This window comes from Euleptes europaea, chromosome 19, assembly GCF_029931775.1.
Source record: "Euleptes europaea isolate rEulEur1 chromosome 19, rEulEur1.hap1, whole genome shotgun sequence".
In the NCBI taxonomy this organism is placed as follows: domain Eukaryota; kingdom Metazoa; phylum Chordata; class Lepidosauria; order Squamata; family Sphaerodactylidae; genus Euleptes; species Euleptes europaea.
This window is the reverse complement of record NC_079330.1, coordinates 40,522,318-40,538,865: the sequence shown is the minus strand read 5'-3', so window position 1 is coordinate 40,538,865 and position 16,548 is coordinate 40,522,318. Positions and strand designations below refer to the sequence as shown.

Sequence of the window (16,548 nt, the reverse complement as noted above, 5' to 3'; positions counted from 1 at the left end):
AGTGTTTGGTGTGTCAGTGTAGGGAGACCAGGGTTCAAATCCCCACTCTACCATGAAACTCACTGGGGAATCTTGGGCCATTCATTGTCTCTGCATAACCTACTTCACAGGCTGTGAGGATAAAATGGAGGGGGCCGGAACCAAACGTGACATGCTGAGTTATTTGGGGAAAGATCAGGATTAAAACAAAATAGGAGAGCTACTTCAAAAACATGACAAATCACCTGTTGTTCTGAACTCTAGAAGAAAGGTAAGAATAAGAAAGCTGCAGCATTCAAGAAGACTATCCACTCTTTCAGAATGTGGGTCACAGTCAGAAAAAGAGGAGGACTGTGCGATTACTCTTGCTAATTCAAAATGCAAGCAGGAAACATTGTGTGAAAAAAAAACTTCCTTTTATCTGTTTTGAATCTTTCACCCTCCAGCTTCAGCAGATGACCCTGCATTCTAGTATTATAGGAGAGGGAGAAAAGCTTCTCCCTGTCCACTCTCTCCAAACCATGCATAATTTTATAGACCTCTATCATGTCTCCCCTCAGCCACCTTCTTTCCAAGCTAAACAGCCCTAAATGTTTTAACCACTCCTCATAGGACAGTTGCTCTAGTCCCCTAATCATTTTGGTTGCTCTTTTCTGCAGCTTCTCAAGCTCTAATATCCTTTTTTAGGTGTGGTGACCAGAACTGTACACAGTATTCCAAGTGTGGTCTCACCACAGATTTGTACAAGGGCAGTATGATAGCAGCAGTTTTATTCTCAATTCCTCGTCTAATAATGGCCAGCATGGAATTTGCCTTTTTTTACAGCAGCCGCACACTGGGTTGACATCTTCATTGAGCTATCCCTAACCCTACCACCCCAAGATCCCTTTCTTGGTCTGTTGCTGCCAGCACAGATCCCATCACTGTATATGTGAAGTTGGGATTTTTTTGCCCCAATATGCATCACTTTACACTTGCTCACATTGAATCTCATTTGCCATTTTAATGCCCATTCTTCCAGTACGCAGAGATCCTTCTGGAGCTCTTCACAGTCCGATTTTGTTTTAACCATCCTAAATAATTTGGAGTCATCTGCAAACTTCGCTACTTTGCTGTTCAATCCCAACTCCAGGTCATTGATGAACAGGTTGAAAAGCACCGGTCCCAACACAGATCCCTGAGGGACCCCACTGCTCACATCCCTCCATTGGGAGAACTGACCATTGATTCCTACTCTCTGCTTCCTATTTTTCAGCCAGCTCTCAATCCATAAGAGGACTTGTCCTCTTATCCCATGACTATGAAGTCTGCTTAGCAGTCTTTGGTGGGGGACTTTGTCAAAAGCCTTCTGGAAAACCAAATACACAATGTCCACAGGCTCATTCCTGTCCACATGCTTACTGACACTTTCAAAAAACTCTAAGAGGTTAGTGAGACAGGACCTACCTTTACAGAAGCCATGTTGGGTTTTGATCAGCAGGCCTTGCCCTTCTGTATGCTTGACAATTCTATCTTTAATAATGCTTTTCATCAATTTACCTGGAACAGATGTTAAGCTAACTGCCCTGTAATTTCCTGGGTCCCCCCGGGAACCTTTTTTATAAATGGGTGTTACATTGGCCATTCTCCAGTCCTCTGGTACAGAGGCTGATCGAAGGGACATGTTACATATATTTGTTAGAAGTTCAGAAATTTCCCATTTGAGTTCTTGAAGAACTCTAAGATGAATACTGTCTGGTCCCTGTGACTTGTTAGTTTGCACTTTGTCTAGACGATGTAAGACTTCCTGCCTTGTTACCACTATTTGCCCCAGTTCCTCATTCTCCCCTCTCCAAAATCTCTGCTCAGGAGAAGGAATCTGCCCTGTATCTTCAGCAGTGAAGACAGATGAGAAGAATTCGTTTAGTTTCTCTGCAATCGCTTTATCCTCCCTTAGTGTTCCTTTATTCCCATTGTCATCCAATGGTCCAACCGCTTCCCTAGCTGGTTTCCTACTCCTAATATACTTAAAGAATTTCTTATTGTTTATGATGATATGTTTAGCGATATGCCCCTCAAAATCTTTTTTGCATCTCTAATTATCTGCTTACATTTCCTTTGTGCAAGCTTGTGTTTGCTTTTGTTTGCCTTGTTTGGGCAATCCTTCCAGTTTCTGAAGGAAGCCTTTTTTCCTCTAATTGCTTTTCTTCACCTTACCCGTTAACCATGGTGGTGACCTCTTGGACTTATTACTACCTTTCCTGACCTGCGGTATACAAGCTAGCTGAGCCTCTATTAATGTGGGCTTGAGTAACCCCAAGCCTTTTCCAGAGATTTTACCCTCCTAACTGTTCCTTTCAACTTCCTCTTTACCAGGTTTCTCATTTTAGAGAAGTTCCCTCTTTTAAAGTCAAGGGTAATTGTGTGAGATTTCCCAGTCACTTTCCCACTTACATATAAACTAAATTTGATGCCATTGTGATCACTATTGCCAACTGGCTCAACCACATCCCCATCCTGCACCAAGTCACTGGCAGCATCACAGAGTATTAAATCCAGGATCGCCTCCCCTCTGGTTGAGTCTATGACCAACTGTTCAAGGGCACAGTCATTTAGGATGTCTAAAAACTTTATCTCTTTGGCTTGACTGGAGCATACATTTATCCAGTCAATATGAGGGTAGTTAAAGTCTCCCATTATTACTACTTCGTTACCTTTACATGCTTCCCTAATTGTGGACAAAGAGAGTTGGCAACCCAATTCATGATCTGCTGTTCAATAAAGTCTGGGTGTTCTACAACACTACAATTCTTTGCATGCAAAGCACCTGCTCTATGACTCAATCACAGCCCTCCACAAATCTGCAAAATTCTAAGTGCTTTTGAAATGGAAAATATTCTCTTTACTGTTGGTGACAATCCATAGCTACCATGAAGTAGATGCTATATGTGCTGACTGTTTGTAACACACCAGAAAACCTTTTACTACTTTATAATATTGTCGAAGGCTTTCACGGTCAGAGTTCATTGGTTCTCGTAGGTTATCCGGGCTGTGTAACCGTGGTCTTGGTATTTTCTTTCCTGACGTTTCGCCAGCAGCTGTGGCCGGCATCTTCAGAGGAGAGACACTGTCCTTCAGTGTTACTCCTCTGAAGATGCTGGCCACAGCTGCTGGCGAAACGTCAGGAAAGAAAATACCAAGACCACGGTTACACAGCCCAGATAACCTACGAGAACTTTTACTACTTTGTTTCTCAAAGACAAATTAAAAACAGTGATTTGTAGTTCCTTGGGGGGTGATGCCTATCGCTGAGATCCTAAATACACTGTCCTGGGAGTAACACCCATTAAATGACATAGGACACTTCTGAGTAGACCTGTGCTTAGCAATCCCAGGAACTTTTGGGGGAAGTGAATGGGGGAAGGGAAGCATTGTGCAACATGGTGACATCACTTTCAGGAAGACCTGGAAGTGACATCACCACATCATGGGTCAATCTAGATAATTCCTAGAGAGTCACAGATGTGGCAACTGGAAGTGATGTCGCTGCATCTGCGATGTCACCCTCCCTGTTTTGTTCTGCTGCTACAGCCAGCTAGAGTGGAGGAAAGCCAGGGGAACAGTAAGTTTTCTGCCATCTCTCCCCCCCCCCACCCCCATACACCTACTTGCTGTACCTACTGACTTTTTTACTACAATGAGAGATGGTTTTGAAGTTCAGGATGGGGTTTTGTTGCTGAACCTGGGAATGAGCACAGAGGTAGAAGTTCTAAAGTAACACACATCCCATGGTTGAAAGCTTGATTTGAGAAATCCATTTATCTTTGCCTGATTGTGCTCCTAGCAGCAGGAAAAATGGATGGCTCAATATTGTGGGTCATGATTCGTGTTGCATGCTATAACTTGGTAGTGCAAGAGTACTACTGTGCAGAATTGATGGTGTGCCTGTAGCCATAACACAAATCTCCAAAGATCATCAGAACTAGTGAAAACTCAGTGGAAGCCCAGTTCACCTGAAGCCATTTTGAGTATATTATTAAACACAATTCAATGGAACAACGAACACCCAAATCCGTAGATTTACATTTATGCACAAGAACACTGTGGCCTGCCATTACCAGTCACTGCCCAAACTGCTTCTGGCCCTTCCGGCATGTCTGAATAATTACAATACACCTCCACCCCCACCCCCCGTCACCACACCCATATTTTAACAGGTGCACAGTGCAATTTTTGACAGGCCTGTGTCAAAAAGGTTGCCTAACTCTGATACTGATGCTATCGGGCATGATCTGATATTTCCAAACTAACTGAGTCCCGGGTGCAGAGTGGTAAGCTGCAGTACTATCAGGAGCAAGCCATGAGGATCGTATGCGGAAGTGCGATTGTGCTGCTTCCAGGTGCTGTTGTGCTATTCTGTCCAAGGCCAGTCTATGCCCCGTGTTTAGTCTTCATAGATTCCCATACTGTGGGAATCGCCAAGTACTCCTTCCTGCCTCTGGGAGGGGGGTTGCCTGGGTTACCAGTTATCTCCTTTTGCTCTTCCATATATGCTATGTACCTTGCCTTTGCCCCTTACTAGTATCCTTTTGAATATGGCTTCTGAAACCTGTAGATTCTAACCAATAAAACTGGTTTTGTGGACTTGCTGTCTGCTGAAATCTGTTTATGGGTTTGCAGCAGGGCTAGAGCTTACATTAGGACACTAGTCCTATCCTTACTTGCTGACCTTGGCTGGAGCCCTGGAGGGTTCACCTAGACACTTGTCTCCTTGGTTTAGGGTGCAGGACGAACTCCCTGAGGACCCCGACTTTCTGCGTGCCATCTTGGAGGAGGCGCAGCGGACTTACGTGGAATCCACCCAGCTGGTTAGGCTGGTGATTGATCAGTGGCGTCGCCTGGCAGCGGTGACCCCCTGGAGGACTCAGGACGCTGATGTACCTTTTGGGGCTAGATACTTTGCTGGAGGAGGCCCGATTGGCACAAGGGGATTTTGCTCTCCTAACTCGGTTGTTGGCTGAGCTTGGGCTCCACGGGATGCAACAGGAGTCAGCGGCCCCAATTCAGGGGCCTGAGTTCTGTTTCCCAATGGTGGGGGCTCAGGGGGGAGATGTTCTGCAAACTGTTCCGGATCCCGCCCTATGCCACCGGGAAGCACAGAACACTGCCGCCAGGACAGTCCTGGTTCTTGTGGATTTCACGCCGACCACGGCGATGGCGGCCGATGTTGAAGATACTAACTCCTGAATTCGGTCCTGCCTCTGCGGACCTGGCTCAACAGGTCCAACCACTGTTGGGCCAGCACAAAAAAATCCAAATGCTCTTGGCGCAAGGGGCCAAACCAATTGTTACGGGTGCCGCCGCCGAACTCAAGGCAAACCGAGCGCTCGCGGACCGAAGGCTGGCGGAGGAGCAACTGTTGGCGGATGCGGCCACAGCTCGGGCGCAGGCGATGGTAGGAACTGGAGAGCAGTCGAAAGTTAGCGGGGAACTGGACTGGTCTTTCCCCTCGTTTTCTTTGGGCTCCCCGGAACCTGACCTGCCCCGGGAAATGGCGCGCAGGCAACGGCTCACCTTTGCTCCTGATGTACAGGAATATTCGGATGAGGAGGACTTGTGTGCAGAGGAGGGTGACTGGAATACGAACTACCAAGTCAGCCAAGCCTGACGGACTGGGGGGGGGGGCTGAGGAGGAGATCCATGCCTTGAGGTTTGAAAATCGAGAAGTGTTGGATCATATGGCCCGTATGCAGGACCAAATGGATGTGTTGATGTGTGAGTACGGTCGCCTACAGCGAGCTCAAGTGGCGCCTGGGCAGGCACTGATCCTGGGCCAACAACCCCCCTGCCAGCAGCCTCCGATGCAGCCGGCTCCAGGGCAACCTCCGGCACAACCAGCTCCGGGGCAGCTGGCCCCAGCGCAACCGCCTCCAGGGCAGCCGGCCCCGGTACAACCGGCTCCCGGGCAACCGGCCCCTGGGAAACCACCGGCACCACCCCCTGTGGTCCCGGTCATGCAGTGGAAGCAACCCCGTTTGCGAGTGACATTTGATGGCCCCGCAGATGCGTTGCCCTGTTTTCTACACCAAGTGGACAGTTACATGAGAGAACAGGGGCATACCTTTCCCATGGAAGACAGCCAAGTAAGGTTCGTTTCCTCACTTTTGGCTGGAAAGGCTGCAGAATGGATGGTCCTCCAGTTTGATACCTGGGCCCACTCCACACGGCGCACTCCATACGAGCGTTAAGGAGACGTTTCAAAGATCCGTTTCAAGGAGGGAAGGCCAAAGCGGCCCTCCTACAACTCCGTCAAATATCCTTCTCAGTCCGAGAGTTTGCAGATGAGTTCCAAAGACTTGCTAATAAAATAGTGGATTGGACTGAAGCTACCCGGGTGCATTACCTCCGAGCAGAGTTGCATCCTGAGATTCTAAACTGGACATACATGCAGCGAGCCCCAGCCACCTTGGAAGAGTGGATTTTGCTGGCGGAGGAAGTGGAAAGCCGCCGCCAGTTTATTTTCCTTGCCCGATGGCAGGCCAGGGAGGGGGGAAGCCAGAGAAACCCTCCCAAACCAGCCGCTCCTCAGGCCCCGCGGAGACCGGCTCTACCTCCACAAGACCGAGCGTTGCGGTTTCAAAGGGGAGCCTGTCTCGTTTGCGGTGCCATGGGTCACTTCGCTGCCACTTGTCCGTCACATTCGGGACTGCCGAGTCCCACTCCCCAGTCAGAGGGGACTCCTTGCGGGAGAGGACGCGCTCAGGGGAGGGGCACCGCAGCCGAGCAGAGCATCGCTCCAAGACGAAAAGCACCCCCAGCTCTGCACACCGGAGAAGTGACAACGGACCTTTCGCCAGCGGACCCGTCGGGGTCCAGGATTACAGTTACTACTCCTGAGGAGGGTAGCTCCGCTTCTTCAAAGGAGGGTGACCACTGGAACTACCCAGCCCTTAACTTGGAGTCTCCCCTCGAACAGCCAAAAAACGGACTGGGTCTGCGGTAGAAGGAGCGATACCGCAGACCTCCGCAGGTGTTCCTGCGAAACCCAAGGCTCCTTTCTTGGTGAGTGAAGTAGAAGAGACTCTATGTAGATGTGATATTACGACATTATAGAAAAGGTCCTCAATTACAAGTTAAAGCCTTAATAGTAAAATGAGTACCCAGCTTGCTGGGGGTAAAGGGAAGGCACTGGCAAACCACCCCGTCAACAAAGTCTGCCTAGTAAACATCGGGATGTGACATCACCCCATGGGTCAGGAATGATCCGGTGCTTGCACAGGGGACCTTTACCTTTACCTTAACTGTATTTACCAGGGGACAGCCTTTATTTTACCATACCCACGTCTCATAAACTGCTGTCCCTACTTGGTTCTCTAACTTTGTGTTAGAGGGGGATACCTGTTTTTTTAATGCTATCAGAATTGTCATTTTACAGGGTACTGGTCTCTAATGCATCATCAACAAAAACCCAACTTTAACTTAATGGGGAAAAAACCAGGTGATTGAGCCATAAACGAATGCAACATAAAGAAGGTGGGATCATTCCTATTTTCATTTGTGATAGAATACTTCCATAGATGCAACTTTACAGGGGCAAATTCCCAGCTGTGAGAGCCTTGGAACAGGTCACTCTCTTAAGCATCTCCTTGGGGAGCCTGGATATCAACAAAATATTTGGTTTAATTTCAGGGTGAATTTATTTATTTGATTCCTACCCCACATCTTTCCTGGCAAAGCCCGCTTAGAGCAGCTTTCAACAGTCAATATGTATAATATAAACACTACATATATTTTAAACATAATTCCAATCTAATATTATAAAATCCTAAATTATAATTTACAGATTAAGATAGCGCCCTATGCTACATAGCAACCTAAGATAGGTGGATGGTCTTTTACAGGTGAGGATTGGTCTAGCAATGGTAGCAAATAAATAGGGGACAACCAAGCTCTGAGAGCTCACTGGCCCAAGAAGCACATAAGGGAGTGGAAGGAGGAAAACTGGGAAGAGGAAGAAAGTGAGAAGGAAAAAAAAGGGGGGAAAGGAAAGGGATTAAAGGGAAGGACAAAAGGGAAAGGACCAAACTAAGAAGGAAGGCAGGAGGAGAAGGGAAGGGAATGGAGGCCGGCTGATCAATATAAACGTTGCTGTCCTCAACCCTATGCTTGAGGGAACATCTCTGGTCATTTACGCATGGGTACCTGGATTCACGTTCACCCCATCTGACTTGGTTGTTCCTTGGAGTTCTGCACTTAGTTTTCCGTCCATTCGAAATGACCTCGCTGCCAGCCCTTGCAATATCCTGGTCTTCCCATTCCTCTGTTAACCCGACTCTTCCCTCTCCCCTGAGCCCAGCCTGGCTCAAAACTCCATGCAGAAGGCAAAGCAGGGGAAACAGAAGCTGTTTTTTCTCACAGCCAATCACAAAGCAGCATGTAAAGAGGCAGGAATTCAAATACTTCCTGCTTTCTTAGAGCTCTTTCTGAGCAAAAGTATGGCTTTTTAAAACCAAGGCTTGGACTTCTTTCAGATTGCTCCATTTTTTGTTCTTAAAATGCTTTTTTATGCTGCAGTTGGGTTTGGTGGGGGAATCCTCTCTCACAATAAGCACTGTGAAGTAAGCCAATTACAAAGCAGCATTTAAAGGGGTGGGATTTTCTTTGAGTTTGGAGACTAATGGTGCAGAGATTTCCGACTGGAAAGTGTGCGTCCAGCCAGCAACGAACCTCAGGTAAAACTCCCATGCACAAATGACTTCTGTCTTAGAGACCCTGTGGAACTGAGCTAAGTGCCGCAGGGCCCCGGTCTCATTAGACTATCCTGTGGAAGAGGGCAGGCTGAGAGTGTGTGTGAACAACTCAAGGTCACCCAGTGAACATCATGGCTACACAGGGATTTGAATGGGGATTTGCAAGATCCAGTCATCACAAAACAGAGACAATCTGGGCCCAGAGGATCTCTAGGGGCTACATGAGACCTCCCACTCCTTACCTGCCAATTAGGGTCTTCTCAGGGGATGCAAGTCTGTCTGGGGTAGTCAGTACCAAGATGAGTCTTTACAAGCCAACTCATAAGCCATTATGGATGTAAAGAGGCAAAACAATAGTGCAAACTAATAAAAGAACTGCTGAGCAGGAGAGGAACCAAACTCACCATCCATGTCAAGGCGTTGCATGATAATTGCTAATTCCACCTCACTGGGCATATAGCCCAAAGAGCGCATGGCCATCCCCAGCTCCTGTTTTGAGATGAAGCCATTGCCGTCACGATCCAGAACTCGGAAAGCTTCACGAATTTCTGCCCATAAGAGGAATTTTTTGTTAGTACAACTGTATTAATGATTATCTTTAAGAATCAATGTGGATTATGGAATTATTAAAACAAAACGTAATAAAGACCAGTTTAATACATCCAATAAGTACTGCAATAAAACTGAATTACACCATTAACTAATAAACTATGCAATAAAATTGGATTACACCATTCAAGAAGAATGAATAAAAAGTAGTAAACTACATCCAAATTAAAACTACAACCCTATACCCATTGCCTTTGAAACAATGACCTCCTGAACAATTCTGTTTTACACATTCTGCAAATATTCTGAATCAAAGAAGGGATTTCCAGGTAAGAATTCCATGTCAGTATCCACCTGGATGATTGCCCAGGGCAAATCACAGCAGCTTCTCAGTGAAGAGGAATCACTACTGAGTAAACACAGGAGAGGAGTTTCAATTTCTCACACCTGCTATTTTGAAATCCTTGATTCAGATTCACTTCTTTATTGTGTGAATCAAACCTGTGAATTTTTAGTTCAATGCCATTTCTATTTCTAAACACCACATTTTTTGCTGCTAAAGTGGGCACACTTTTCAACATTACTTGTGCATCACTAAATCAGCAGTGCACACTGGATTATATTATACATGTAAACAGCATACTTTATACATATAAATGCTGTGTGTGTGTGTGTGTGTGTGTGTGTGTGTGTATAAACCCTACAGTTTGTGTGCATGGTACAAAAGAATCTACAGAATTCACAGTGAAAAGTAGAGAAACTGTTGAAAAAGACAAACACATATAAAAAAAGAAATTAAATGGGGAATGTTTGCTCATCCTAAAAACATTCTGCCTCAAGGAAACCAAGCATAGGATGTTACCATAAACTAAAAGAAAGACAGTTCCCTCTCCCATTTTCATTCTACCAAAAATTCATACCTTACATTAATTTGTGAGCAGCAATAAGAACACAACTATAACACAACTTGGCTGGTAGTGATAAGGGAACTACACTCTCTGTAGTTAAATTTATTCTTTCTGCTCTTAAAATTAGGAGTTTGCGGGCATCATCTAAACCCGGGGATTTAATTTTAATATTTAAAAATCTGGGACTTGTTTTTTTATTCACCCACGTTTTGGTACAAAAGTACTTGAATTTATGAACAGGAACGGGGTGGAACACAATATAAAAAGTACTGCTGCTTGAATCACATCCCCTGTGACTGCACACAACTGAACACTCTACATGCTGTAAGGAGCAATCATAAGCAGGTCTACTCACAAACGAATCCCATATTATTCAGTGGGGCGTACTCCTAGAAAAGTGCCCTTAGGATTGCAAGTCATACCCATCTACTCGATAAGAACCCTGTCTTCCACCAATTTAAAAGCTAGAGGATGTCTGCTCTTTCAGTTAATATATACTATAATAGAACACTTGTCCTAGAGTAGGTTATCAAGAGTCCAAAACATTACAGCAGGCTGTCAGTAGCACAGTGCCTTAGAAGGCATTGACATGCTTGTGTACTAGAGACAAAGGCTTGGCTCCAGCAATGTGTCAGCAGAAAGGGACCTAGCACAGTGTTGCTTGCACAAGATCTTGTGCAACACTAGCAATTACCTCTCTATATTATAGTGCAAGATCTTGCGCCACTATAAACACATCTGGGGATACAATAAGTCTGACTTAGGGCAAAGTAGCAACTGTGGGCTTTCTCTTGAATTTATGCAAGTGGCGCTCTAAAGCAAGTGGAGATTTTGTGGTAATCCAGCCCATGGTAAAAGGCCCATGATAATCCTGTCCCAAGATGTAGTCTCTTGTTCTGTTGTGGTAATAAAGCACTGCTCTCTTAACATTAAATGAGAGCAATACTTTTTCCACAGGGGAAGAAGGCTTCGGGAAGAATACTGGTAAGGAACTAAATAAATGGAACTTAGAGAACCCCTTAGGCAGGAAGTCTAGACTGGGGTGTAATGTAACTTTATCCTGGAAAATCTTTAGAAAGGGTTGCTCAATTCCAAGTGCAGCCAACTCAGTCGCCTTGTAGATGCCACCGCGATCAGAAAAGCAACTCTTCATGGAGAGATGGCTCAAAGAGCAAGAGGCCAAAGATTCAAACAGAGTGGCTAAGAGTTGTGACAGAATTAGAGGAAGCGGCCATTAGGGTGCTAGTCTAGGCCTGGGTGGGAAAATGTTGAGGAGATCCTCAAGGGATCTCTTAGCCAAACCATGTACAAACAGAGATTTGCTATTTACTTCTACATGGGAAACAGCAATGGCCACAAGTGACCCCTTACTGAAGAGGCTGCTAGGCCCTTCTGAGCTAAGAAGAGTAAATATTCTAGCACTTTCTCCACTGGGCAAGTAAAGTGAGAGTACCCACTGGTACTCTCAAACAAGTCCTCAAACAACTGCCACTTTCTCCCATGAGATATTCTAGTGGAAGGTTTCCTAGATTGTAACAGAATACTGTGTACACCTTCATATAGACTACATCTCTGGTTCCAACAACCACGCTGTCAGGTGTAATTGAGAGACTTTGTGATGTCCCAGGTCTTCCCATTCCAGAAGGGGAAATTGGATGATTCTTGTGCCAGCTAACCTGCAGAGGAGGGGGAACCAAATGTCTCCGCCAGCCTATTCTAATAGAGGGAAACTTTGAAAGTACAGAGCAGAAACAATAATCTACGATTTAGAGGAATCGCACAAGATTTTGGTAGAGAGAATCTAGAAGATAGCTTTCATAAGATACTACAAGACCACTTGAAGACTCAAGAGGACTTTCCAGACATTGACCAGATATTCAGAATAAATTCAAGTTTTGATTTTAATTTTAAAAAGGACCAAGAGAGATATTGGTCAAATTTTCACATAAGAAAACAAGAGACGTAATATTGAAAAAAAAACAGTGATTCTCCACTGGCAGCCCATCAAGCAAGATGGCACTCAGAGCCATTAAAACTCAGGAATCGATTCCAGGCCTTTCTGGTGGCAGCAGAGCTAAAAAATCTGCCAGAGGAAAAAACACAAACATAAGGAAGACAGAGGGAGGAGGACAGGGGGACATGAAGAGACAGTACTGGAAGGAAAAGGAAAGTGTTGGTTGTAGGTGACTCCCTGCTGAGGGGTATGGAACATCAAGCCTGACCCCATGACCCGAGAGGTGGGTTGCTTGCCGGGGTGAAAATTAAAGATATTTAAGACCAGATACCAAACCTGGTCCAACCTAGAGATCATTACCCATTTGTAATGGTCCATGTGGAAATCAACAACATGGCCTTGAGCACCATCAAAAATATCAAGGCTGACTATGAAGCTCTCAGGAGGAAGCTGAAGGAAATGGTGGCACAGATGGTGTTCTCTTTGATCCTTTCTGTCAGAGGAAGGGGAATGTGACAGGAACATAAGATAATGAAGGTGAACCAGTGGCTGCATTGGTGGTGCCAGCAGAATGTCAGGCTCAGGTGTTTACCTCTAGCATCCCTCAAAAGCAGATTCATTCAAGCAGGTAGCTCTGAAGCAATAATACTTTATTAGGAGCAATAAGGTAAATAGAAGGACTACAGAACAAAGAAGGCTGCTAATGGCATGACATGGGTAAAATACATGGTTAAAAGCACTCCAGCCAGAGAAAGTAAAACAAAGTGAAACAATTCCAAGGTAACAGTTCCCAGGGCAAGGTAGGCAATACAACAGCTGTGGATTGCAGGCTGAGCAAATAACAGGATAACAGGATGAGAAACTATACACAGAGTTTGTGAACCAAGAACTTGACCTGAAGCCAGAGCCTGGCCTGGTCCTGCCAAGAGCCCTTCTTCAGGTGACTTTAGTCAGGACCTGACATAATGCTCCCCCTAGGGCCCCCCTCCTGTTCCACAGTTGGGTGAGGCTTGTGGGGATAGGTGTTGTGGAACTGACGAGCCAGTCGGGGGGCATCAAGACCAGAACCTAAATGTTTCCAGCAAATCAAATAGTAGAGGATCCCCCTGCGTATGCAGGAATCCAGAATCTTGAACACTTTGAAGTGTTCTCCCCCCCTCCCCGCCAATACCGGAACCTCTGGTGGAGGTTCAGGATGCCACTCAGGGTTGGGTATATACTTCTTCAGAAGACTGACAAGAAACACGGGATGGATTCCCCTCAGGGACTTGGGAAGGTTTAGTTCTACCGTGACTTCATTGACGATCCGTGGGATTGGAAAAGGTCCTACATATTTTCCACTCTGTTTTTTGCTGGGGGGGGAGGGAACACAGGTTTTTTGTGGAAAGATAAACCTGATCCCCCACCTTGATATCCCACCCCAGAGAACGATGTTTATCAGCTTGTGCTTTGTACTTGTTTTTGGCCCGCTCCAGATTCTTTTGCCACCAGGGCCAGGTGTCTCATACCACGTTTACCCAATCAGCTATTTCAGCATCGCCCCCCTCCCCTGTCAAATCCACATTACCAAATGGCCCGAACTCTTTACCATACACCACATGGAATGGGCTGTAACCTGTGGACTGATGGGAGGCATTATTGTAAGCATACTCTGCAAAGGGTAGAAGATCTTGATGGTAGTTCACATAGCAACGCAAATAACATTCCAACACTGAACTGACACGTTCTGTCTGTCCATCAGTTTGGGGGTGGTATGTGCTAGACAAGCCTTGTTCCACCCCCACCAATTTCAAAAACACTTTCCAAAACTTAGCCACGTATTGTGAACCCCTGTTGGAAATCACCTCACGCAGAAACGAGTGATATTTAAAGACATGTGACACAAACATCTTTGCCAGTTTTTACGCTGTGGGCAGTCCCGTGCAAGGGATGAAATGCACTTGTTTGGAGAAAAGGTCTGTAACTACCCAAAGAACCGTTTCCCCCTGACTGGGAGGAAGGTCATTGATAAAGTCCATGGCAATGACTTCCCAGGGAGCCGAAGGCGTCTCCAACGGCTTCAAAAGTCCGGGAGGTTTCCCCACCACTCCCTTGGCTGTAGCGCACGTAGGGCAACTGAGAATGAAAGAGTCCAAGTCTGTTCTCATCCCTGGCCACCAGAATTGCCTGCGTAATAAATGCAGGGTCTTTACGAACCCAAAGTGCCCGGCTATTTTGGAAACATGGCTCCGATCCATCACCTCCCTCCACAACGAAGCAGGCACATACAGTTTATTTTCTTTAAACCAAAACTCCCCCCTCAGCATTAGTTTGTCTGGCAGATTATTTGCAGCTCCTTCCGCTTGGCAGGCTTTCACTAAAGTGATCTTAAAGGCATCCGACAGCCCCTCCAAGAGGGGGGGCTGTGGCACAACTGTGGAAGAGGTCCGTATCCCCTGTGAGGTGGGGAACTCGGAAGAGCCTGGTAACCCCTCTGGGGTTGGAGCGTTTTGTACTTGGGAACGAGTCAGGATGGCTAAGCTAGGTACCAACCCCCGCTGCTCCGGAGAGAGAAGTGAATCCGTGGGGCGCTTCACCTTGCTCTGATATTGGGGGAGCCGAGAAATTTTGTTTCCCAGCAAATTTCGGCCCGTTTTGATTTAGAAAATGCTGAAGTCCAAACTCCCCCGATTTGGATCTGTGGAATTCGGCACTAAGTTTGGAGTTCGGGAAAAAATTCGGCCAAATAAAGCCATTAAAAACACATTCACATCTTTCCGCAGCTCCGGGGGGGGGGGCATTTTTGGAGGTACAGTAGAGGTCCCAAACTTTCAGTGTCACTTGAGGGGACCCTTCTTGCAAGAACCCCAAGTTTTGTGAAGATTGGGTCAGGGCCCCCTGAAATATGGGGCTGGAAGGGGTCCCCCCAATCTGCCCATTGCAATAAAGCCATTATGAACACATTCACGCCTTTTCGCGGCTCCAGGGGGGCATGTTTGGAGGTAGAGGTCCAAAACTTTCAGTGTAGCTTGCGGGGACCCTTCTTGCAAGAACCCCCACGTTTTGTTAAGATTGGGTCAGGGGTCCCCGAGATATGGGGCCCGGAAGGGGTCCCCCATCTGCCCATTGGAATAAAGCCATTAAAAGGGATGTACTAAAATGAATGACAAGTCAGCCCATTGGAAGCAATGGGAGAGGCTGCCCAGCCCATTGAAGATAATGGGAGAGGGGAATGTTGGTTGACTTGCATTGACTCCACATTACAGGGGATATACTAAAACGAATGACAGGCTAGCCCATTTGAAACAACAGGAGTGGCTGCCCAGCCCATTGGAAACAATAAGAACCAGCCAGAGAGAAACTCACTGATGCAATTAACTCCACACGAAGTTGGCAACCAGTGGAAACAGTAGAAAGCACAGTCCCACACAGAGGCAATCAAGCCTACCCCCCAGCAGAACAGGTAAACCCACCCCCTTTGGCTCCCCCCCCCCTCTCTCTCTTACACACACACACAGAATCTCCCCCCCCCCACATACACACACACACACAGGAAAAAATTATAGAATTTCTGTTGAAATCAGAATGCTGCGCAGCCAAACCAATGTAAATAAGAAGGGACCCTGAGAGTGTTTTAAATCCCGTGCCACTGAAGACCTTTCCACTGAGATGTTTTTGGCATGCAGAACAATACCAGCGTCCTCAAGTAACATGCACCCTGTTTAAAAACTGGCACTGGGTAGAAGGCAGAGAACAGCTCAATAGTCTAGCAGAGATGTCAGCAAACTTTTACAATTAAAGAGCTGAACAATGTCAAAATTCAGAGCAAGACATCAAGACCATGTGTATAACTGAAAATATACAATTTAACATTACATATTATTACATGGGGCTTAGTAATCCATAGTTTCAACAGTCCAGACACCAGTCCTTTATCAGAAAGTGGCCCCCACAAGACCTCACAATAAGTAATAAATATACCCAGGAGGACCCTCCACAATCTTTTACTGCACTGGCATAGATCTGCACATGGTTTGCATTTGGATTATTGGAAACTGTTCACATATATCATCTCCCTTCCTGAAGAGCATATCTAAGAAGCCCTTTGTGTGTCAAGTTCCGTCAAGTCACAGCTGACTTATGGTGATCCCAGCAAGGGCTTTAAGGCAAGTGATTAAGCAGAGGTGGTTTGCCATTCCCTTCCTCTGCAGAGTCTCCCTTGGGGGCCTCCCTTCCAAGTACCAACCCAGCTTAGCTTCCCAGATCTGAGGAGGTTGGCCTAAGCCATGAGGAGGTTGGCCTAAGCCATCTGAGGAGGTTGGCCTAAGCCAACCTGAGGAGGTTGGCCTAAGCCGTGCCCAGAAGAGGGCCAAGATGCCCTCCCCTCCCAAGAAGCCCTTTAGTCCCATCACCTGCCATTCCATTCACATGCTGAATGGAATTCACATAT

General features: G+C 46.3%; 1 protein-coding gene across 1 annotated transcript in view; it reads right to left on the bottom strand.

The window, feature by feature from the left end:
• CALN1 (calneuron 1) overlaps positions 1-16,548 on the bottom strand; it is a 204,463-nt gene that overhangs the window by 80,862 nt on the left and 107,053 nt on the right. The window contains exon 3 of the mRNA XM_056865300.1: positions 9,113-9,256. Within this exon, the coding sequence (XP_056721278.1) occupies positions 9,113-9,256 (144 nt within the window). The remainder of the gene's footprint in view (positions 1-9,112; positions 9,257-16,548) is intronic.